General features: G+C 47.3%; 1 protein-coding gene across 2 annotated transcripts in view; it reads left to right on the plus strand.

Moving 5' to 3' along the window:
- The first annotated feature begins 128 nt into the window (after window positions 1-128).
- Window positions 129-25282, plus strand: part of LOC114871986 (toll-like receptor 6) — a 38327-nt gene continuing 13173 nt past the window's right edge. For both annotated transcript variants that reach the window (XR_003788683.2, XM_029178664.2), the window contains exon 1: window positions 129-4677. Coding sequence is in view for 1 of the 2 variants with exons in the window: in XM_029178664.2 (XP_029034497.1) it covers window positions 1005-4661 (3657 nt within the window). In the remaining variant the exon portion in view is untranslated. The remainder of the gene's footprint in view (window positions 4678-25282) is intronic.

Raw genomic sequence — 25282 nt, forward strand, 5'->3', positions numbered from 1 at the left:
TGAAGTTGGATGCCGGTCCTCGGTGTGTTAGTGCTGCCGCCAGTGGAGGGGGAAGGAACGATTCGTGGACGCTATGCGTCGAGTTAGATGCTGAGGAGATCTCAACCGTCAGTTGCGCGGTGGTCGCCGTAGCGAGTGTTATGGTTTCGAGTGTCGTGCTCTACGGATATTCTATTCTCTTCTCTTGCTCTCGTCCTTAATATCCGGGAAACTCGTGCGAATTTATCTTGATCGTAAGAGCGATGGAAACTCGGTAAGGAAGGATCGCAATTTCAAACCGTGTCGATTACGTCGCTTATTGGAAACGGTGCGATGCACGCGCGTTGGCAATGGGACATTTCGCGAACGGAATAGGAAACATAAAATTTCACCGGAACTCTAGGTTAGTGTCGGATAATTCGTCGAGTAAAAGTATGAACAGGGAGGCGGTGAACGTTGTCGATCCTCCGATGACTAAGCAACGTAAACAAGTATCATTTTGACAAGAGGAGAGAAAACGAAACGCGCGAACTGAATTCACTAAGCGTCTCGACGTTTGTACGTAATCAACTCGAGGATTCACTCAGTCGGTAATACGATACTTTCAGTCAAACCGGTCGAGTATCTCGGCTCGAAATGTTTGAAACGCGGACGATTTGCCGGTCGGGTGAAGTGTGATTCTTTAAGTGTAGACTACTTGAAAACACTCAGTGAAACGCGATAATATTCTGCCTCTTCTGCTCGATTAAAAGGACCGTATACAGAAGACGAGGCAGTCGAGTTCGACGAGTGAGTCGTGTTCCGGGATTCTTAACAACAAACATTCGAGTCATTAAGACTTCTGACGATCGAGGATCAACGATCGGCGTCGAGAGGCAGCGCCACACATGCGAGTCATTCGTAGTAAATACTGGAGGGCGTACAGAAGCGACCACAACGTGCGTTAATAAGAGCGGTGGGAGGCGTGTGATGACCGGGAGGAGACAGAGGAGCGGAAATACGGGAAGGCAACGGGTTCGGTAAAGATGCGTGGGCTTGCCGGTCCGCAAGGGCTGAGGAGATCGGTGTCGCTGTCGTTGGTTTACTACTACTGTCTTCTGGTCCCGGTATACCACGTGCTCGCCGTGACCAGCGAGCTACCACCCAGGCTCGATCTGCCCGAGCATTGTTCCTGGGAGTCGAGACAGGATGGCGCGGTCACTTGCGTGCATCGTTACGTCGGCAACGATTCGCTCAGAACGAACTTTTCTCAAGCTACCAGCGAGTACGTGACCACGGTGAACGTGGTCTGCGAGGATTCCGAGTCACTGGGAAACGGTGTCCTGAACGTCGACGGGTTCGTACAGTTATGGAGATTGCGATCACTCAGGTTGACTGGATGCAAGCTGGTACACTGGCCGGCCAAAGTTCTCAGCGGTCTCCGAGATCTTCGCAATCTGACGATCAGAAGCTTGAACGGGCGGAAGAGCAATTACAGTTTGGAGCTGGAGAACGGCGCGTTCGATTCGGTCCCGCAGATCGAGAAGATTGATTTATCGTGGAACAACATCTGGCAGATACCGGAACACTTGTTTTGCCCGCTGTCGAACTTGCTCACTTTGAACATCTCTTGGAACATGTTGAAGGACATCGGTGAGCTTAGCTTCAGGGACATCGAGACGGAGAAACATCCGAGGCGTCAACAGGAATCCACCCCGTCGCCGTATCCATGTTCCTTGGACGTGCAGTCGTTGGACGTGTCGAACAATCAAATTTTGGTGCTGCCTGCTTACGGATTTTCCTCGTTGAAGAGGCTGCGAGTGTTGAACTTATCCAGCAACGCGATCTCCATGGTAGTGGACGAGGCATTGCACGGGCTTAGATCGTTGGAGACGTTCGATTTGTCGAGCAACAGAATCGTCGCGTTGCCGACGGAAATGTTTCGTGACTCGGCGAAATCTTTGAAGGAGTTACGATTGCAGAATAACTCGATCAGCGTACTGTCGCCGGGCCTGATCGCCGACATGAATCAGCTGGTGGCGTTGGATCTATCGAGGAACGCGTTGACCAGCTCGTGGCTAAACTCCGCCACGTTCTCCGGATTGATTCGGCTGGTCCTCTTGAATCTGTCCCATAATCGAATCAGTCGGTTGGACCCAGCCCTCTTCAAAGACCTTTACACCCTGCAGATATTGAATTTGCAGTACAACGAGATCGAGACGATACCGGCGGACACGTTCGCGCCGATGAGTAATCTGCACACGCTAGATCTAGCGTACAATCGATTAACTTACCTGGACGCTTACTCTCTGAACGGGCTGTTCGCACTTTCCCTGCTGTCGCTCGATTCTAATCAACTCGAAGGTATTCACCCGGATGCCTTTCGAAATTGCTCCAGTATGCAGGACCTGAATCTGTCCGGGAACAGTCTGGACAGCATACCGGTCGCATTGAAGGACATGAGAATGCTCCGTACCCTGGACCTTGGTGAGAATCAAATCAGAACCTTGAACAGGCCGGGTTTTCGTGGAATGTCCAGTCTCTACGGATTACGAATGATCGAGAACGAGATCACGAACGTTACCGTCGAGGATTTCGCCGAGCTGCCAGCATTGCAGATCCTGAATTTGGCCAGGAACAAGATCGAAACGGTGGAGGACGGAGTGTTTTCCGCGAACCCGGCTTTACAGGCGATTCGTTTGGACTCGAATTTGTTGCAGGACATGTCCGGTATGTTCGCGAGCGCGCCCGGTCTCCTATGGTTGAACATGTCCGACAACATGATCGCTCAGTTCGATTACAGTTACTTGCCGGAGAAATTGCAGTGGATGGATCTGCATAAAAATCTTATTATGGATCTCGGCGTCGCGCCACAGGGAATGAGATTACAGACGCTCGACGTGTCGTTCAACCAGCTAACGAGGATACACTCGAGGTCGATACCGGATTCCATCGAGCTACTGTTCGTCAACGATAATCTGATACAAACGGTCGAACCGCAAACGTTTTTCGACAAGAAGAATCTGACCAGGGTCGATCTTTACGCGAATCAGATAGTCAAGATGAACCTGTCCGCGCTTCAGTTGACTCCGGTACCAGCTTACCGACAATTGCCCGAGTTTTATATAGGAGGGAATCCGTTCATATGCGACTGCACCACCGAATGGTTGCAACGAATCAATTCGCTGTCGCTGAGGCAACACCCGAGGGTAATGGATCTCGAGTCGGTTTATTGCCGGCTTCCCTACGATCGACACAAATCTTACATACCGTTGCTCGAGGCTAAACCGTCTCAATTTCTCTGCACGTACAAGGCTCACTGTTTCGCGCTCTGTCATTGTTGCGACTTCGACGCGTGCGACTGCGAGATGACCTGCCCGACCAACTGCACTTGCTATCACGATCAATCCTGGTCGGCGAACGTGGTGGATTGCTCCAACTCCGGCTACAAAACGCTACCCGGTCGATTGCCGATGGACGCAACCGAGGTTTACCTCGATGGAAACAATTTCGGGGAATTGAATTCCCACTCGTTCATCGGCCGGAAGAACCTGCAGATCCTGTACGCGAACGATAGCAACATCATCGCTATACGGAATCACACTTTCAGCGGTTTGAAGCGTCTGTTGGTCCTTCATCTGGAGAACAACAAGATAAGCGTGCTCAACGGTGTAGAATTGATGCCGTTGGAGAACCTGAAGGAGCTCTACCTACAAAACAATCTACTGACTTATATAGATAACCAAACGTTTCTTCCGCTACGTCAGCTGGAAGTGTTACGGCTGGAGAACAATCGGCTCGGCACTTTCGCCGTTTGGCAACTCGGACAGAATCCTTATCTGGTTGACATCGGTTTGTCGAGCAACCCATGGAGCTGCGAGTGCTCTTACTTGGATCGTGTGCGCGAGTGGATGTCCCGTAACCGAGCAAAGATCAGCGACTGGCGTAGCGTCACCTGTTCACTCGGGGTGCCTATTACTCTTCCGACCAACGGATCGGTCATAAATTGCGCCGCGTTAACCGGCACGACCTCGGTCATCGAGAGCCGACCGCTCGAGGCTTATCTGCCGCTACTGCTCGCCACCGCGGTGCTGATTTTTGCGATGGTCGCTCTGGTGTGCGGCGCCTTCAGGCATCGTCGTACGCTAAGGACATGGGCAGCGAGCAGATGCGGTTTGAGAGCTTGCTACAAAACTGCCGCGTTCGAGGATCAGGAGAAACCCTTCGACGCTTACATCTCCTATTCGGCTGTCGACGAAGCGTTCGTATCGACGATCCTGGTACCAGGTCTGGAGACCTCGTATCGTTTGTGTTTGCACTACCGGGACCTGGGCGCCGGTAGCAACGTTGCGGATGCAGTGGCCGAGGCTGCCGATTCCTCGAGGCGCACCATCCTCGTGCTGTCCAAGAACTTTCTGCACGGCGAGTGGGCCAGGTTCGAGTTTAAAGCGGCGCTTAGGGACGCTCTGAAAGGGAAGGGCCGTTCGGTGATCCTGCTGCTGGTAGGCGGTGTGTGTCCACGGGATCTCGACGCCGATCTCAAAAAGAGAATCTCCTCGCACACCGTGCTGGTGTGGGGGGACAAGTTGTTTTGGCAGAAGCTAAGGTTCGCCATGCCAGACGTGTCCCCTGTTCCTGTTTTGGAGAGACCCCTGCCATTGCCGCCGCCGCCTCCGCCCCCGGCGCAGCATCAATGGACGTAGAACTGCCATTATTTAGGTAAGAGAACTGTCATTATTTAATTATCTTGCATCTTATCTACTTTACCTTTTGTTTCTCCATTCGTTCGCGAGAACGATGGACGACCGTATAATATGGTCAAAGGAAACGCATAAAACGAAGCGAGTCCAATACAAAAATAGAACGAATCAATTTTCTGCTTTTTATTATTAAACAGAACAATGTTTTCTGCATTCGTTTCGCGTCTGAGCCACTTCGCTGGAACGCAATAACAATTACAGTCCGCGACTTTGATAGTTAGACTTTTATTGTACCAAAATAGCCATCAATTTGCTTCGTCTGCTCCGTTAAACCGTAAGAAAATCATTGATCGCTCGCTGAAATTTACAACCGCGATTAAACGATCGAATCCGTCCGTAAAGCTTGAACTGGGAACAGTAGTAGCTTACTCTCGTAACGTTAACGCTGTAAAATTATATATCATTCCCGAATGACAAACTAACGAGACTGTAGTCATGCCATTGAACACGGGTCCCGACCTATAGCTCGATTTAACGGCAGCACATTTCGCGCCATTGTGATCGTACCGTGAATGGGGTCATCTTCGGACGGGCGGGTTTTGCGAGAACATATGGACCGGTCAAAAGTATACGAAGAGCATCACGCGTGAAACTCATCGTTCACGAGCCGCTTGTCGTCGGGTCGAATTATAGAAAAACTCTATTGATCGAACTGTTCCTCGCCCCTTCACGGTTCGCGACAATTCTCACCCACTTACCAATTAACTCGCCTTTATCGGCTCCCCTCTGACGGGTCTTGCAAAGGAACACAGCCGAAATTGCATCGGCCCCGAACACCGAACGAGCGCATTACCTTTTATCGATCATCACGCTGCATCGTTGTCGTTCTTAATTCAATAGAGGCCTCCCGGTGCATTTGCACGACAAGCTATTCACTCGGTGTCTAATGTTAACGTGTCCCCGATATCGTTCCATCCGCCTCCCCTGCACCTAACACCTTTCAACGCCATCCGAGACACGGCAATCTATTCCGTGACATACGGGCAATCTCCTTTGCGCGTATTAAACCGATACGTTCCATAGTACCGCGCGATCACGCCTCCTTTTCTCCGTTCAACGAAACCTTTATCATACAACAACCTAGTACACGATTAACGGCCCGAATGAAGATTGAAATTCGACCAACTTGTTCGCCATTGACCACTAGCGATGGCTTTGAGTGCTTCTCAAGTAGCTTGAAAGATTGATAAAAATTTGTAATATCTACTCGACGTCTATAGCCAAGCTAATATCGTCTAGTTGGTTATCAGCTCCGTTCGATCCCTCGCGAAAATTGTCATCGACCGTTGAATCGGGTGTAAAAGAATTCATTGAAAAGGGGCAGTGTGCAGAGCCGCATAAAGCGAGCCGCGCCCCCTCGCACGAAATACGAAATTGCAACAAGCCACACATTGTCGCGGCCGGTACGAGGAAATTAGGAAAGTCAATTGTGTTCGATCGATCCCGTGCTCGGAATGCTACGGGAACACAATGTTCTCGCACCCCCTGCCACGAAACTGTGTCCCTTTTATTCGTGTCAGGTGGTCGTTCGCGTTCACGAGAACTCTGGCTGGTCGCGTTAACTTTTCGTGACACGCTTCAGTTTCAGCTGTTCTCCTCCTAGCGTATATAACTGCTCGGTCAGCTTGTCACGAGGGGGAGATATTTGCGGGCCTGAAGGGACCAAATGGATCCTTTTTATCCGACGAACCAGGCGAATTCACGCCTAGTTTCCATTAACAGCTGATCCATAGATAAGTCGCATACGGTCACAGCTTTTCACCCTGAAATTACTTTCTATTCGATCCGCCTTACGAGATTATCCGAGATAAATAATCTAACGATAGATCAGCGAGAATGGTTTTCTATCGTCATAAGGTATCCAGCGGAAACGAGAACGTTGTTGTTCCATTTCGTTCAGGATTTCTGATTTACAAAAATGTATACGAATCGAAAGTAGCCTTATCGTTCTATCGAGAGAGATTCGAGAAGGAGATAGGGAAAAGAAATGCTCCGAAATTTCTTCTCATCTCGTAGAAAAGTGCTCGGTAACGATCGAACGGTGAGAGCCCTATTTTCGTGTCTCAAATATTTGGAGGACGATCTAACTGTAAACAGAGCGAAAAAGGGAAAAAAAGAAAAATGGTGGTTGGAGTTGGGGATTCTACGGCCCTGCCTGTTTTCTCCAACAGGGTATAGAGAGGATCTTTGTAAGATCAAGCCAAAAGGCAGACGGTAGAGGAGAAGCTAGGGTTTCGTCAGGCTTGCAGGGGAAAAAAGGATCGAGCTCTTTTTACCGTGATTTATTACGCGCCATACGCGTAGCGTATGGGGGTTTTGTTGTCAAGTTTCGATTTCGGCTATGACGTACGAGTTGGTGGAAAAAATGAGTTACCATCGATTCGTCTCGTCGTAAGCCACTTCATAAGCTCGCACTTCGACGTGGTCGTTCGTAATTTACTCCCATAACGTATCGGTAATACGCAAAAATTGTAGTCTTCTTCGTTTAAAGGAGAGGTTGAAACATTCGCATGCACCTCATAATATTTATGTGTTTTCCAGTGATAATCCGCAAAGGGGAAACGAACAGGCGTAAAGCGTTCTCGTGGACGAAAATTCCCTGTGAAAAATGCTTTTCACCCGCTCTCGAATACGTGTCTCGGCTGCTAATTGTGAAACTTTCCCCGGAAAAACCGTCCCGTAATCCCGGCTGAAAGAGAGCGAATCGAATCGTAGGGAAAAGGGAAAGAAAAGAAAATGGGGGGTCCGTGGCCGTTGGAACAGGTAGAATCCACGATCTCGTGTACCTGTTCGTGCCCCTTTTACCTTCGTACCTGACCACGGCTGGGCCGAATCTAGAAGACAAATGGGATTACCAACGGCCTTGCGTTTTCCTATCCCGAAGGCACGTTACAGATTAAAAGAGAATTTCTTGTACCGGCTGACTGATTCCTTCGGGCCTCGTTCCTCTTCGGTGGGTGGTCGTTCCGCTCATTCAGATTTTCGAAACGGGGACGCGTAATCCTGTTTCGTTTTTGTCGCTTCGTGAGAACGAGTTAGAATAGCTTGCATAATATATTTACAACGATCAATTTTTGTACATAAATGAGGTTTCGAGAAAAATGATCAGGTTGTGAATGCAATAAATTAAGCAAACGAGGAGGGAAAAGTTGTTTCTCTTTGCATTAATTCCCGGTTGAACTTGGTTCTTCTATCTAACATCCTCCGTTACTTTTTCTTCCCACGTTTAATGCTCAATTATTTATTTAGTTGCAACCATTAAACGCTGCCGCTCTACAATTAATTGAAAGAGACCGCGCACTCGTGCGTTTCTTCTTCCTATTTAGACGTTTCTACACGCATTACGCAAATTGCGCGATAAAGTTTACGATCCTCGGTAAAGGAAATCGTGAGCAAGCACCTTTAATTGCACGCAGACCGGAATAGAAGTGTCGTTGCCTGAAAACGGTGGGTTTGTGCAAAAACCTGCTCTATGATAAGTAGAAATAGGAAAAGCAAAGTAACACTTATCTCGTGTAACTTTTTCCGAAGACTTTCTTATTTAATATAATGTCTAATAGAAATAGAAGAGAGATTCAAGTGGATATAAATTTCAGTAGTACATATTTCCCATTGCTTATCAGTCAATATCAATGAAAGTTCATTGCAAACGCATTTTCAATCATAAGGATATAATAAAAGAATAGAGATAGTGTAATAAAACAACACGTTCCTGTCGGTTAGGACATTTCGTCATGGTTTAATGTATCCGCCCAGGCGTTGATCAGAAAACAGGAAACACGGTTGATCCGACGTGTCCGCGTATCGACAGCCGTAGTATTACATATCCTGAGATTGCATTGTCCGATGTATCCAGCGAGACGCGTTTCCGGATCGGTGCCGGTCATTCGGGCACGTTGCTCATTGTCAGCTCGGTGTTTTACGAGGCCACCGGGTCACCCGGTTGGTCCCAGCTACCTTCCGAGCCCGCGTTTCAAAGCTTCTATCCTCTCGAGCGGTTCACATTGTGCCCGCGCCTTTGCCAGGGATCCCATCCCCGAGAAGCGTTCTTTCCACCGGTATAAATGTAACTCGAGGTACCGCGAACGAAACGGCTCGAATAAGCCGTCGCTGTTCCTCGACTCTTTAAAACCTTTTAGACGTGTCTCTGTCTCTGTCCCAGCTTCGTTCCACGGCTTTCACGTCTCCCGGTTTTCCCTTCTGCTTTCTCTCTCTCTCTTTCCGCTCCGTTTTTCCTCTCTTTCCCTCAGGATCTCTCCGACCGGGCGTGAACCTCTCCGAGTCGCTCTTGACGTTTCAACCGAGCGGGAGATTGCAAAAGTAAAAGGTGCACAGATATCCGCTAGCTTTCCGACATCTTGTGGCACCCTTCGTCATCAGCACCACCTTTCGCCGCGTAATTCCGGCAAATGAATCGCGTCGCTCGGATGAATGGACGAATAACGAGCGACGATCCGGGCCGCGTTTCCGTTCCGTGGATGATGGCCTTTCTCGGCGAAGGGATATCTGTGTCGCGGAGGAAACGGTCGCTGGAAAATTTGTCCGCGGCCAAATTGGCAAACAAATGGCTCCGTTTTACCGTTGGAATTATCATAAACGTTTGAAATCGAGCTTCGTTTCAATTCTCATAATGCTTACCGCGATCTGTTCTCTAGACAAACACGCGAACCACTCCGTGTGGTATTTAGATAATTTTATCAAACAAAGATTAAAGCTGAAAGGTGTTCTAAAGTCCCTGAGATTTCGAGTCTCGCGGTGATTCACTGTTTTACTAAAAAGCAAATGAATGTTAACCTTCGTTACTCATTATCCCCCCTCGTCGAGTCGCGCTACTCTTTGGCGAATATGCAGAACAAAAGTGCTCGGCGAAACGATTTCTCCGGCGGGATAACAACGGATGTCTCTGTAGAGCACTCCGTTTTATGACAGTAGCAGCGAGTTCTTAGAAATTCTACTAGTCTTATCGAGCACGTTGCCGTAGCCTGGAAAGCACCTGCATCCGCGCAATATTTGAGAAACGGGAATCTTTATGGTGCTTTTAGGCGGTCCCGTGCACTGCTAGCCGGATTTTTTCCCCCGAGCTCCGTGAAAGAACAGCCGGCCTTCTTCTCTTTTAACATAGTCGTTAACAGACTTATCTCGCGGCGTGTTTGGTCAATTTGGAAAGCGTCTCCTTCGCTTTAACGCTCGACGATTTCACGTCGCGCAGCCACGGCTAGACTAACTTCATCGCCATCGGAAAGAAGCTTCTTACGTCTCACTTAAGAGCACAGCTTCCACTTTTAATACGTGCTTTTTATCTTATCGAACTTCTTTCCTTCTTGTCGCTTTTTTATTAGCTCTAACTTCCATTCCGTCTCGTCTCCTGTGGGCTCTCTCTAGATACTCTGGATCAGAAGAGCATCCTAATAACTTTATTTAAGGTCTTTTTCATATCTTGGTAGATAATGTGGCGAAGAGTGGGCGAAGAACAAGCTTTCACCTTTCATTTCGAATAATGTACAAGTTGTAACAAATAATAGAGTGCCGATACTTTTTCATCCACTCTAGTTTTTTAAAGCACCATGAAATAATACGGTCGAACGATATGGTCTTCGAAAAAATTACCTTCGATTATATCCTTTCTTTTTTTTTTTTCATTATTTCTACTTCATCATGGCAACGTTTTGCTCCCCCGGAATTCAAAGGTATTTACCTTGAAAGCGTGTCGTTAGTTTCCCTCGGAATAGCTGTTGCTTCTCGCAGCAAAAAGTCGTTGCTCCGACTCTCGTATCCGAAAACAATTGAAGCATCGAGTTTCTTAGGAACTTAGAGTGCTGTCTATTTAATACAGCAACGTCTTTGTACAGCAGGATGGAACACGGAAAACGCTGAGTATCTTATCTAACGAGCTATAAAGTTCGTTTCATCGAGTCATCTGTACCATTTCGGGTGGGTTTTTTTCCCTCAAAAGCATCCTTTCAAACCCTTTTTCGTAGAAGGAAAAATATTTACCATAGCGACGCGTTTGACCCGGTATAATCATCGGACCGGGAACGTCAGAAAATTGCAGTGACGTTCGTTTCTGCCTAGGGGAAATATTATATTAGACCTTTTTTCAAGTCTGGAATTTTTCCAACGCGCCGTTCGCGTTGTATTTTTATCGCGGCCAGTGTAATACCACGGCGTGTATACAGCTTCCGTAAAATATGGTTACGTTGATTACTTTTTTGCACACAACCCCCCTCCGGTCGGTCTTACGAACCTACCCCTGCCAGATCCTCGCCATTTTTACTGCGCTTTTCCCCTCGCGTGTTGTTCGGCTAATGCAAAGGATCGGATATGACTCACCAGAAGGGACCAGGAATTTTCAGCGGATTCATGGCGGCGTACAAATCGATACGTTCCGGGCTGAAAACGCTCGCAGGGTTACACAGCCGGCGATCGAATCGATATCGATAAACATTGTTAATATTCAAACAGTTTAATTGGAAATTATTCCATTTAAATTACTGATTCCTCCGTTTATTCGCAAAGTTTCTACCTGGAAGCGTTTTTAAAGATTTCTTGGAGGATCGTTCTTGAACTTCGTCCGACAAGGGCCAGGGTTTATTTGAACAAGCACGAAAAAGGAAGAAGTAACAGAACGGCGGAGGAAAACGGAACCGCGCGAAAGAGAGCAGCGCGGCTAGCGGAAATAACGGACTGACCTTAACACGGCCACCGGTGCAAACTTTCAGATGTTATGAGTGTAAACCGTGGGGCGAACTATCGTGGACCCGGCAGCCAGATACGAGGACCGTTTTATTTATGAAACGAAAACATTCTCTCGCTGCCTGCAGCGGAATAATTTTCCGCGCACGTCGCCGCCCGTTGCCGAATTAACCACGTCTGGTTACGTTTCAGGCTGATACAGGCAGTTATCGTTGCGCATGAAAGAACGAGATCTAAAGAAGTATCCTTGCTTCGCCTCAGACCGCGTGTAAATTCGTCGATCCTTTAAATATGAATGAACGTTCGCACGTAGCCGAGTCGAGGGGGAAAATCTGATTCGCGAAACGAGCCCGCGACACCCCTCGGAAATTGGGTCAGATACGCGTGTCTCCAACAGCTGCGACAGCGTGGCGAATCCCGAAACGCAATCAATTTATCAGGTCGAAGCGCGAACGTGACCAGACTTAAGCATATGGCCGATTTAACGATGCCAGTCGGGAAATTGTATCCATGAGCGGTCCTAGCGACCAGAGATTATCCGTTCCCCGGAATATTTTCCATACAAAGCCAACGCGTTTGCCCTGGAAACGTAAAGGGGAGAAACGAGGGCAATTATGCCCGGTGCCAGTATCGAATTTGTCACGCCGTTACGTTGTAAACGAACGCGCGAGATACGATTATGAATGCCTACCCTGTTCAATGGGGGGTAAGAGAAATTTTCGTGACCGACCACGATGGTATCCTTTGTCCCCTGAATTCGAAGGTTTTCGAGTTTCGAACTCGTCGGCCCTTTTCACTTTCGTTGCTGCTCGATGATTTTGCAATTCTCTCCCTCGGTGTTAATTACTTTCTGCTCCTTTTTTTTTCACCGGACTCCGTTGGCTGATTTTTCCTTTGTGCCTGATTAATGGACTCGTCGAACGGCCGCGTGCAACGGGCACTCGCGAAATTGCGGGGGGTGAAACGCGTTCGGAGGGGCGAATGACAATTTTCCGAGTTCGCGAAAAACCCGGGCGATCCATTGGTAATTGCGTTGACAGAAACGGGTAACGTCGTTTCATTTTTATAATTATCGAATGATTATTTTTAGCGCGTTGTCCGAGGGGTTGGTGATAAAAACAACCCTTGTCAAAGTTGACGATCTTTCGCAAGCGGTTGATGTTAATTTTTCCAGGAAAATTAGCTGGTAATAATTGAAAATTTCTCGCGAAAACATTTGTACTGCGAGTATCGACGTATCTCGGTGCAGTCGTCTATTATTCAGGAGCTTTCGCGGGACCGTCCATTTAATTCATACGAAAGGAACGATAATATCCGAGTGGAACGAGGGAACACGGTCGACTGCGACCCGTCATTGTTACGCTCGGCGACGAGTTTGAAAAGGACAATTTTTCAGGGCGCTTTGCAATTCGTCGGATCTAGGACGGAAGACGAATGCCACGAAGCATCGTGGCGGATTCCTTTCAAACAAACTTTTTCGGAATTCATGCAAGCAGCCAGCCAGCCGGGCGGCTAACCAACCAGGTAGAGGGGGGGTGGTTTTCTTCCTCTTCTCTTCCCTCTGCTTCGTCGTTTTCAAGCAGAGCTTCCTCCTTAACGTTCCCTTGTTATTTCAATTGCCGGCACTCTACCTGTCATCGAAGTGTCAGTCTGGCCAGGTCGTTTGAAAAGAGCAAAACGCCCAGCCTGAATTTTCTACCTTTCTGTCCATTCAGGGGATGATAACCGTGAGAGGGTCGAGGTTGTCGTGTCTCTGCACCATTCGCATTTCTCCTCCTACCTTTCTATCTCTTTCTTCGATCCTTTCCACCGAAGAATCCGCAAAACGGACCGTACTGGCCTATCATAACATCCTCGTTTTCACTCTAACAATGAGGGTGTAACGAGACGTGCGATGGGAATATCGAATGGGAAACTGGGCGGAGTGGAAGAAGGTACAAATTTTTTTTCCAAGGTGAAACGCTTTGAACGTGATGCAAGAAAGGATATTGTAAAGGTTCTTTCAGAGCTCTTTCTTTCTCTTCTCTTTTGAGGCAGTGATGTCTCTATGATTTGATCGTGTGTAGGTTCTCGTAAAATAAATTGAAATCGAATTATCTACCTTTTCATTCTCGCAGTTTACTTTGATATTTATTTAGTTCTCTCTCATTGTTATCATAACAGATATCTATACCACTTTCATCAACGTGTTAATAAAGTATTTCTATTGCAATTTCGCTGCTAACAATTTCGTCATTCGTATTCCCTATGTTTCCTGCGCCTTTGTGAAATTTTCTCTGCGGCAGCGAGAACATTTCCATTTAGAATCCCATTCTTATTATTCATCGTCGAGTACGTCGGTCAATTATGTCGCTCGGTTGTACCGCTTCAAATTTGTCCTCTCGCGCACGTCCATCGCAATTTTTACAACCTATTACCCTGTCCGGGCGTTTATAAAAATTCTTCTTTTTTCTCCACAATATTCCTTTAAACGTCGTTAGGGTAATCGAAATTCTATCGTGGCGAGAGAAACAACAGCGTGCATTCGTTTTCTTAAAATAGTACAGACTTTAATGAATTCATTATACGAAAGGCACTTTAGAAAAATTGATCAACGATAATGGGGTGTCTAAAATTTCAAATTTCACGCGACGTTTGAAGCGAATGAAATTACTAGCCCCGTCGGTGGAAGCAGTAGGTGGAAAGCGTGCGTGGAGCACTCGATAATTTGCGGGTTTGTGTAATCGAATAAGAGTGACGGAAAGAGGGCCAGAATTCGGAAGACGCGGGATTCGGGGGAATTAACGGCGATGAAGAAAAAGGGCCGTTCCACGGCAGACGTTGGTTCCGTGTTTCGCCACGAAGAACGAAAATGACGTGGAATAAGGCGGAGGTGAAAAATCCGAACGAGATGGTTACTGCAATCGTTGGAGCCGGCGGCCGTCATTAGAGACTTTGAGGCTGCGCACGAAATTACGCGTGGATCCCTGTATGATCCTCGCTTTATTAAATCTACCGTGTAATTTTCGTTCCGTTCGTTCCAGTTCTCGGGACCCACGTGCGTGTCTCTGTTCCATTAGACTCAGGATTCCGACCATTTTTTTTTTTTTTACGTTTCCCTTTTAATAATCCGCTTGGCTTCGAGCATTTTTGACCGACCCTTCCAGTCCGATCGGCATCCCGTGAAATTCAACGTCCCGCGAAAAACCCTACTTTTCTAACCCTGCTACCTCTGTTAACCCCGTATTTTGTCTAAAAAAGAAGCGATGCATGTCAAACGGAAGAAATTCAATGTTTTTTAAAATATTTAAAATCTACTGTGTTCGATAATGTTGCAAGAGTATTCGAAATGTTAATGGCTTCAATTTCATAGGATATTCCTTGCGTTCTCGCTAGGAAAAGCGACGCTGAAATTGTTCCCGGCGCGTGGAAGAATAACGCCCGGTAATTCCACGCTAACGAGCGTTTCATTTGTGCGATTCGTTAAATATTTGCGCCGATTTATACGCGAAATTATCGAACTACGTCGTTTCGAATAAAACACACAAGGGGAGATGAGCGAGCTTGCCAGCCCGTTCGGCCGTATTTCCGCTTATTAATTAAAACACCGCCGTCGAATAGTTTCTCCGTTTTGTTCCCCGAGAAAGAGAGGGTAGAATAAAATCCATAGCCGAGGAAAATGGAAGAAAGAGCGGAACTCCAGGCTCTTGATCTCATTTTCATTTCACCCCGTTTCTTTCTTTCCCGCGTTAAAGAAGTAGAAGAAAAAGGAATTCCAAAGAATTCCAGTGAATTCAGTTCAAAGAATCAATCTACAGTTCGTTGGTCGTCATTATAACTCGTTACGATGAAAGTCAATGAAGTTCTTCTATGTTTGTAGAAGAAGTAATCTAATTCAGTCGGTCGTCACCAGTTTTTCATCGTTTCCTCGTGATTCTGTATTCCTATTCGGGTAAAAATCTTGCCATTTGAAAAGGTATTACCGTGTGCATCAATCATGATTCCACTTGAAACACCATACGGTCTGAATGGAAAATTCAATACAGCCCGAGCTCGATTTAACCCTTTGTATTGAAATCAAGTCTCTCGTAAGTACGTATCTCTCAAGTGTCAAATTAGATGTATCAATGAACGATTAGGAATCGGCGATTTGGGACTATTTTTATTACTACTTGAATAAGTAGGGGTTTAAAGAATTTCTTGAGCCTTTCTATCTTTGATCCGTTTCAGAAACGTTCCATTCGTAAATGGCATCGTCAATTTTCTCCATTCACTAGGAATCCTCGTGACTAATAGCGAACCAGGGCGACGGTACCGTTGGCTTTTCGTCCATTTCGCGGAACGAATCGTTTCGACCAGTTACGCGCCGTCTGTCGCGGCAATTAATGCAACGCGTTGTAATTACGCAGCTGGCCAGGAAATTATAGAGAGGGACGATTTGTAGAGAATAAAATTCTACTGCCAGCCGCACGCAACAAGTAAATTTGAGCGTTTTCGTAGGAGGAACAAAAGGTACGCGCGACCGAGGAGATCCGCTCGAATTTCCTGCGGGACTTTCTGCTGACGCTCGGCGAAAGGACGAGCCTTGGTTCGCGAAATTACTTTTCTTTGTGTCCCGTGATGCCAAGCTCGTCTAAGGGGACCTCTGCGACCGAGCACCAGGAAAAATCGCCATTGTTCCTAGCCTCGAACGGTCCGTCGAGAAAATCAGACGGAGATCCTGTTACGCTTAATGCGATCATCGAACCGGTACCGTAACGCGTTATTGTAACCTGGCAATTGACGCGATAATGCCCAGACGTAATAGACCCCTTTCGATCCGTTACGTGTCCTGGATGTGTCATTTTTTAAGACCGTCTCCGTTGGATTCAACGCTGATGTCACTGTCCTGGAATTTTATGAATCAGTTTTACGATAAATTTTCCTAAAATATTCTCACGTTTTTAAGCTACCCGATGGTAGTGGTATACTTGAATCGTTAGTTAATTAAGTATGCAAATAGCGCGAAAGTGACGAAAGTCGAGGCGAAAAGAGGGAGGATGATTCATCAAGGGGAACCGTTTCAAAGACAAAGCAAAAACGTTCTCCATTAGCGGGTGTAGCCAGGTAAATACATAAACTCGAAGATTTATTGCTTTCATAAAATTCCCCTAGCCATGGGGTCAAGAGTTAATTTCCTGGAGCGTCGACAAAAACTCAACTCGAACTCGAACGGCTCGACGATCCGCTCCCGTTTATTTTTCCTCGTTCGCCAACTCTCGTGCGGTTAGGTCACGGAAAACAGAAATTAGAAATGGGAAACTGGCTTTTTCCCCCTCGTTATCGAAGAAACAGTCGGTTCCTCGTAATAAACTCGATCTTTTATAAGCTTCTTTCACGCGAGAAGCCGACAGGTTTTAATTTATTTTTTCCTCGTTCGAGTGGTCGTTAACGTTCTCCTCTCTTTTCTCAGCAACTAAATAAACAAAAGATTTCAAGCGCTTTTAATTATCCTCGCGCACTTCTTGTTTCAGCTTCGAAACAAAGTTTCCTGTAATTGTGTTTTTTCCACAAAATTACGTTTCGAAACGTAATTCGACGAATTAAATTGAGCGGAAAAAGAAAATTAGAAATAAAGCATCGTGTCTTTAATAGATTAATTCGATTTTTCTCTTCGGAATAACGAAATAATGAAGCTGATTTTACCCGTCGAATAAATAATTTCGAGGCCGGTGTCTGGCCTCGCCGAAAACTGGACTCCCGCCTCGCTTACGATAAATATTTACCCGGGGAGTCAGTTTCGTCGACAGGATTAATTCTCGAAGCGGAAGCCGAGCGTTCGTTGGCAGAGGAATTTTCGAGTCGACAGCGAAATCGATTTCACGATGGCCAACGAAATGGCCAACGATCCCGGTTGTTTACGTTTCGTGAAAAGTTCCATCGCAGCCGGTCGGACGTCGGACAGGGCGACGTTTTCCTTTTCGTTGGCAAAAAAGTAGCTCTCGTTCTCTCTCCCTGGTCCGCTCTTTGGCGCCAATAATTCGCGCTCACGATCGAACAAAAAGCGGCATCGAGTGGTTCTCGGAAGATTTGCAAGGAAGGGCGCGCATACAGAAGAGAAGGCAGATGCTCGCTTCTACATTGTACAGCCTCACGCCCCGATACAATGGGTCCAGAATGCGAGACGAAAATAATGGTGGTCGCCTGTAAACCTATGAACCGATTCAATACGGTCCCACCTTCTTCTTTCCCCTGTGAACGGTGGTGCGTCGAGCGTGTGTCTTCTTTGTCGTGCCACCTTTACCTCCATTTATCTCGTTGCGCATCCCTACCCTTCTCGTCTCACCGCTCTTCACGCTGTATCAGTGTCCATCTTTCTTTATCCGCGCATCTATCTCCCCTATTCTACGCTCTGTGTATCTTTCCAGCATCTTATTGTGCCCTTCTCACGGAATTCTTTTCTCCCTTACCTCTGCTCGTAGCCGCGTTTCACGGAACCTGGGCCCCTCGATCGCTGATTTTCAACCAGAACGACCGATTCAACCCCACTTCACGAGGACGTTGTAAAGGATATACGGGCCACTGTTTCACGGCAGATAAGAGGGAACCGAGTATACAGGGTGTTCGCGTAATTCGCTAAATACCACGGTCTTAAGTATTTAAGAGCATAACGACGTTTCTTCTCCGCGTAAGCATTTCACATCCCTTGCCATTCGCACGAATCACCCTCGCAATCCCGCCTCTTCGTTCGTCCTTCAGCGCGATTTTATTAGGGCGCAGGAACTCTGCATCGCTCTTCCATTCCCCAGATGTCCTTGTACGTTCCGAAAAATCGAAAACTGCAAATAACCGACGGCACCCTTCGCTCCCTTCAGCTTTGTCCAGCCTCTAAGATCTCTCCGCCGAGACACACGCGTGCCTTAGGCGTTTCCTGCCAGCCAGACGTACGCAGACCTCTCTGTATAGCGACGGAAGGAGGAAGAAAACAGAGGGTGGGCGAGCATTGTGCTAATCCCGAGTTACGTCCAGGGGCACAATTGTGTCAAGTTTACGGTCGAGCGCGATTCCATTCGGTCCGCGTATCCAGCGTGCGTCGGTGTGTATCCGCAAGCAGGACGAACCGATGAGACACAGAGGGAGAGTAATGGCAGGAGGCAGACGGTGCAGTCGCTTCGCCGTCAAAGAAGGAATTATAGGCAACTAGTTTTCTATGGGTTCGCCGCGGACGCATGGCTTCCGTAGCTTAAGGTTGGTCCAGAAAGATAATTCCATTATAAGTTCCGCCAAGTTCCGCGGCCTTTCCTCCTTCTATCTCCTTGTATTCGTCTATATCCGCCTGTTCGTTTTTATCCAAACACCCTAACTCGCGTTTCTCTTCGTTCGCCTATCTGTGTTGCCGATACCAACCCCTGCTTCCTGTTCGTGTTCCTGAATTTTTCAGAGCGAACGGTACGGATATCTCTGGTTTTCTCTGTTCAGCGAGAAAGAGAGGGATACAACGTTGTAACGAGAGGGTGAAAGGAAGGAAAGCGAGGAGTAGTTTTGAGGTTGAGGGTTAGATCTTAATCGGAAGGGGTTGAAACTCGATGAAAGTTTCACGGTGTTGAATGGGCGGTGGTTCAAGGAGGAAGGAACGATTCCATGAGTAATGGGCGGCCCTTAATCATTTTACGTAACCACCGATTATCTGGCGCTCGAGATAACGTATACATTCTAGGCGTAACGATGTACGCGTAAGATTGATCGAGAACGATGCCACGAGGCTGCGGAGAAAGAAATCAATTAAATCTTTCGTATCGGTCCCCCCGGATGGATCCGATATAAAGACGTCCATTCGACCACGATTTATCTTCCGACCGGGTATCTTCTTAATATTTTCATCGATCATGAGACATCCGGACGCATGCTTCCTTAAAGGAACTCCTTTTTTCTCCTCGAATGAATGATTTTAACCCTTCCTCTCCTCTCTGCTGATAATGATTTATTGCTTATCTTTACATTCTTAGATAGCAACGCACTTTCCTCTAAAGAAGTACTGTAATTGTACCAAAAAATTACATCGGTAGTTTCAACAGTTTCGAAGGAAGCATCTGTAACCCTTTAACACGATGATAAACCCTGTACGTCTGTTAGCCAGCAGCGTACGCGTACACCCTCCGTATCGAAAGGGTGAAATTTCCATTTAAAGCACCGCCATGAATGAACTACCAATACCCTTGATACAACGTTCCTCGCCGGTTACTGCATCAGAGCCGCCCACCCTCAAAAGGACACCATTCCTGTTATACCTCCACCCTTCTCGTCGTTCTTTCACCCCGTGGAAAGGCGACGGCAGAGCTCTCGCCTCGCGGAACACCATGAATTTTAACGAACGAAACGCGGCCCGGATGATAATATCGCGAAGGGTGGAAAAGATACGGTCGCCGTAGAGGGCCGTGTCAACGTTGCGTGTCGTGAACCGCGAACGGCGAAATTACCGGTGATTTAAAGGCAGCAGGAGTTAACGGCGCAGTCTGGTGGTATCGCGTAGACGAGTCACGTACTCGCGCGTGCACGCGCGTATATAGATTCCGCGCGGTTATAGATCGCCCGGCCAACAAATATTCGAGTATCTCTTTTCCTGCGAGGAAACGCGCGCCCAGGGGGTCCAGACGAGACGTGACCAAGATAACGAAACCGACCATCCATTCCCATCCCCGGCCGTGCCACGCTGAGTCGACGCCCGGCCGTTTTAGCGGCGCCGAAATCTTGGAAAACCACCCTCTTCTATCCTTCGCCACTTTTCTACGTACGCTGCGCTACGTTCCCCGGAAGATCGGTGACGGTAACGTTCTTCTTCTTCCGATTATATCTTCCTCGTTACATGAAGGGACACGTACTTACTTACATAGGTATATTTCTCTACGGTACGCGTACACCCGGCTGCAACGTAGGCTTCTTTCGGGGTAGAAAGAGGAACCTTGCAACGTTTCAAAAACCTAACGTAGGCTCTCCTACCCTCGCGTGCGGGGAATACTTGATATTTTGTCTGATCCCCTTGGTTATTGACAGCGAACTCGATTCTCGAGAGCGTATTCGAAATGCAGCGATCTGTTCCCTCCTTCATTTCCGGCACACCCTGCTATATTTCCTCAATATTTTGAATAAGGATTTTGAGAAGGATTGAATATTTGATAAACTAGGTCGTACAGATAGAAAGAATGTTGATCCACGAAGGTTATACGGAGTGAAACATAGTTGAACATGATTTTTGGTAAAATTCATCAAAAATTCCTGACGATCTTCACGCGAGACGCCTTACGTGTGTCTATGCCCTTTAAGGGCGTGGATGCGCGCGACTTTTGTCGCGTCGGGGAAGAAATATTTATTAGACGAGCCGCGCATTGAATTCTTAGCAGGCTGCTTTTGCCCTCCGTCGACGGGAAGAGGCGGGGTTAACCAACCGTGAACGATAGTGGATTTTTACGATTATTTATCGTTATTACCGGATACGCGCTCTCCTACCCCGAAGACCGCTGGAATCCCCGATCGTAAAGCAGCGAGCGTAGAATCGAGGTTGCTATGCGCGACTTGTAAGTCATCTATCCCTCGATAGACGCCGGTGTCTTTACGATTTTCTTTTCAACGACTTCGTCCACGATCGTTCACCTTTTTTCAACCGGCTATCCCGAAGATAAATATCGTATCGATGGTAATGAACAGAAATGGGGGTGGAGTTTCGAATACGTGTTTGCTTAGAGAATCGTTCTCGTTCGGAGTAAGAGGCTGAAACCCGTCGCTACTAATGGGATTTAGCCAGCGATGTTACGTTTTAGACGAAGGAACATTAATGCTTGGACAGAAGAATACTCCATGCATTATGGAAACAGGTTGAGAGCACTTTGACGATAGAGGAATGCTTCGACTGAAATTGTTGCTGCGCGTGAAAGATTAACTTTGCATTTGATATTCCTTTTCTTCGACGAGGAGTCCTTTGTTCACGGACGAGCAACGTATTTATCATTAGAATTTTTCTCTGCGTATATATTGTAACATTTTTTATTTAAACTTCAATTTTCATGACATTTTATGTTGAAAATCGAAATTTTCTCAGGATATTTCAAACGATTCATTATTTTAATCTATTCTCGATTTGCTGGACAATTTCCAAATTACGCGAGAGCCCGGAATTTCGACGGTGTCCAAGGGCGAAAAAGGGAAGGCTGCCGGCTAAAATAGTGCACGAGATTTCAAGGCAGCCAAGAGCGTCGCGACGCGGCATTTATCTGGCTAACCGCCGCGTGCCTGTCGCTCGGAATTGCTATCCGTGTCCCATTGTACTTAAATAGTTCGAAATGTCGCTGGTCGATTTAATTCCAGGTTACGGCAACTATTTCCATTTGCCGAATTTATACTAGCGTGCGCTCGCGACCGTAATTGCGAAACCGTAAAAAAGAAAAGAACATCCCCGTTTCAGCCTCGTTCGCTATCGCGGCCACGGGGATAATTTCGAGGAATATCGGTCAGGTTGGCGTTAATAAGAGAGCCTCGTATTGCTTGTCGTTTGTCGCTCTCCGATTGATCGCAATTACGCTCGATTAAATATCCTGCACCGAGATGAACGATAATTTATAACAAAGTAACCTGTCGCTTCGTTTCATTTGATTCCAGGGTTGAAGTTCGTTAAAGCTCGCTGTCATTTATTCGCGACACATTTTTATCTCGCTCTCGACAATTCCACGAACAATTAGTCGCTAATCGAGCGCACGGAGAAACAATAACGAAACTTTGCTCCAATAAAGACTGTTTTAATAAAAAGTTAATTCGAATTTGTAGCAGATTGTGAAATATTATATTAAATGAAAAGAAGTTTCTAACACCCCTCGTTTTACCGATCGATTGCGCGATAATCAGCCAATGAACGAGGCGCGAAGGACCCCCGTCGATCACTTTCATTTTTCGGCGATCATGTAACCCATGGACTGGTCCCGCCTCTCGATAATTCGATTCGTACGAGCAGGTTTTCGAAGGAACCGGCCCTCGTGCACGCACGAGCGATTCGCGCGCTGGAAAAGCCACGTGCGAATTACACGCGCCCGGTAATCCGCCTCGAAGAGACATAAAATTGTTCGCGAGCAGCTTAATCGCTCCAGCCGCCACGTGGCCGACCATTGAAATTGGAAAATCATGATCGGGAAAGTTTTTTAACGCGACCGCCATCTGGCCCGCGGGACTCCCCCATGTGTTACTTAGGGAATAAAGAGGGCTGAAACAGGGGGGTGGATGCGATGAAAGCTGGTAAATTTCGTTGTTGAAAACTTCTCCGCGCTCGCGTTCTCGCCCCCTGGCGTGGAGTTGGAACGGTCACTGGTTCTTTGGAAATATTTAAGCGCGATGCCGTGAACGCGCGTTCAGAAAGGGCGAGAAGGGGTTGGAAAAGGGCGGGGTACGCGAAGAGTTCGAAGAAAAGAGCGTCGATAACGGAACAGCAGGTGCTCCAAGGCCAGCAGTTTCTCCATGAAAACGAACAACACCGAAACTCGCACACAGACAGGTTTGGCCGGCAATTTCTTTCGCCCTCTCTCGTTCTCCGCACGCCTTGCATCAGCTTATGCGCTTTTTACCGGCCCCGCTACCGAAGCTAATAATTTAAAAGCTGGATCACCGGCCGCGATCCACACGGAGCGGGGATTTCTCGGAACCGTGAGGGTGAATACTCTTTCGCGAAAGTTGCCACGCTGTTCGCGTAGATCCGACGAAGCGGGATAAAAGCGCGAGCCACCGTGGAGACTTTCCGCGATGCGTCGAGCGGAGATACCCTTTCGCGAAAGTTGACCAAAATTTACGTGGGAGGAAAAGTGGAACGAACAGGGATGAAATAGGAGATTTTCTAACGCGTTCAAATTCGAATCTTCGCGAGAGTAATCAGACCGAGAAGAATTATTTAAAAACTTAGACGAGCTGAAATGAAAGAAGAGCAGCTCTCCAATCCCCCCGACGACTTTCGCTCCTTCATCTTTAATTATCTTTGCTATTTATATTGGACATCGGAGCTTCTCTCGGTAATCGTGAAAGCTGAGAAATTCTACCGGAAGAATCTCGCTAGTCGTTCTTCGGAAGGTTCGATTTAAATCGGGCGTAAAAAGATTTTCACCGAGTGGCTGGGCTCGATTGAAGCAAAGTCCTCGATAGTGTAATTGCGATCGGGATAAACAATGTCTAGATACCCTCTTGCTTCCTCGTTCTCCATCGTCTTCTGCTCCTCCTCTTACTCTCCAATCTCTCGGCAAACTCGTTCATCCAGCTTCGTTCCGGATGGTTCCTTGTCCCAGGGAACGGAACGCAACCGAGCGAGAATCTGATCGTAAAGGTCAAAACGACTGTTTCTGATTGATTTACCCACGGTCAATACACGGCGAAGAATTGTTTGAGTGCAGCCTCGGTTCCATCCTCCGTGCTGAGCGTCCAATTCTCCTATCCAATGGAGAGCTTTACCCGACCAGTGATACTTATTCCTGCCGTTCTATACGTTCTGCCTCGAACAACCCCTCCAGCCGTTCCAAATTGTCGTCGAACGTTTTCTTTTTCATTCCATTCGCGTCCTTGATCGAACGGAAGCGTTCATCGTTCGTTCGCGAACCGCGATTCGACCTTCATCCCCCATTCTGCGTTCGCTCGCGCGTGCATTTACCCTCGAAAACCTCTTCTCGCGTTCCATCCACGCGGAAAGTCGTTAAGTTCGGCTGCTCGTCGCGGCCGGATCGCGATTCAGCATCGTCTTAACCCATTTTCCAACGACGCCGCGTTTCCAGTCGAACGAACCCTCACCCCGTTCGGCCAACTTGCCGATAAAATATTATGGGATCAAGGAACCTCTAGATCCAATAAGAGGAATCCTGAAAGTATAGATATCGTTGGACTGTTATAGCTTGGCGGGTGAAAATAGTCGGCTACCTAGTTAGATTTTCCTCGGAAGACTCGGCTTTGTATCTCAACGGTGGTCGGCTATTTTTTCACGGATTTCTATAGCATTATCTATAGGACAGTTTCAGGTGGTCGCGATGAAAAACAGACGAATCACCAGTCTTCTCTGTCATTTTGGTTTACCATTCGCTGTTATCTGTCGATGCGTCCCGACCGAGCCCCGGTTGGCCCGTTATCGGTCGGGCGTTTATTGTGCTAGTGTGTACCGGGGGTTGTTTTTTTCTAGCTCGGTAGATTTTTCGTGGTCGCGAGATTTATTCGAAGAGTCGCGCGAAAGCTTTGACGCGTTCGCCTATGATGGACGGGAATTTCTGTTCGGCGAACGATACCGGTGAAAAATTGCTCGAGGAATGGACGGTGTAATCCCTCGTGATTTTTATTCTGTTCTTTCTCGTTTTGTCCGTGGACACCGGGCTTGCGGGTGCTTTGTTTTTATTTCTACAACATGACGACCGATAGAACTTGTTAGAATACTATGAATATAATTTTAATTGTTTTTAATTTGCCTTTCCCAATTAACTCGTTCAATCGATGCTCCAGTGTTTTTCATTCGCATAGCTTCTTCAATCATCGCGATCGATTCGATCGGTGTTCGTTTCCTGGATCGTTCTTTTCAAACGATTTCGAATTCCTGGCTCTGCTCGTTCTCTATGGTCGATGAATTGTGAAACGATCGTGTTTTCGAGAAGTTTCAACCGACGAACCACTTCCACACCGTATACTTCGTCGAGACAGTAATTATTCGTCGTCGCAACGACGATATACAGAGAAGTTTTCTCCTAGGGAAAAGTTACGCCCGAAAGTTGCGCATAACGTCGGTTGAAGAAGGCGGATAGGTTGGCAAAGCGCGCACGAACGGCATAAAGAACTTCGACTGGCTGCACTTTCGAAGTTGTTGGCAAAACGTAACTATTCGCGACAGAATGTGACCGCGATTACGGAAATCGTGA

Source organism: Osmia bicornis, chromosome 6 (assembly GCF_907164935.1).
Source record: "Osmia bicornis bicornis chromosome 6, iOsmBic2.1, whole genome shotgun sequence".
Taxonomy (NCBI): Eukaryota; Metazoa; Arthropoda; class Insecta; order Hymenoptera; family Megachilidae; genus Osmia; species Osmia bicornis.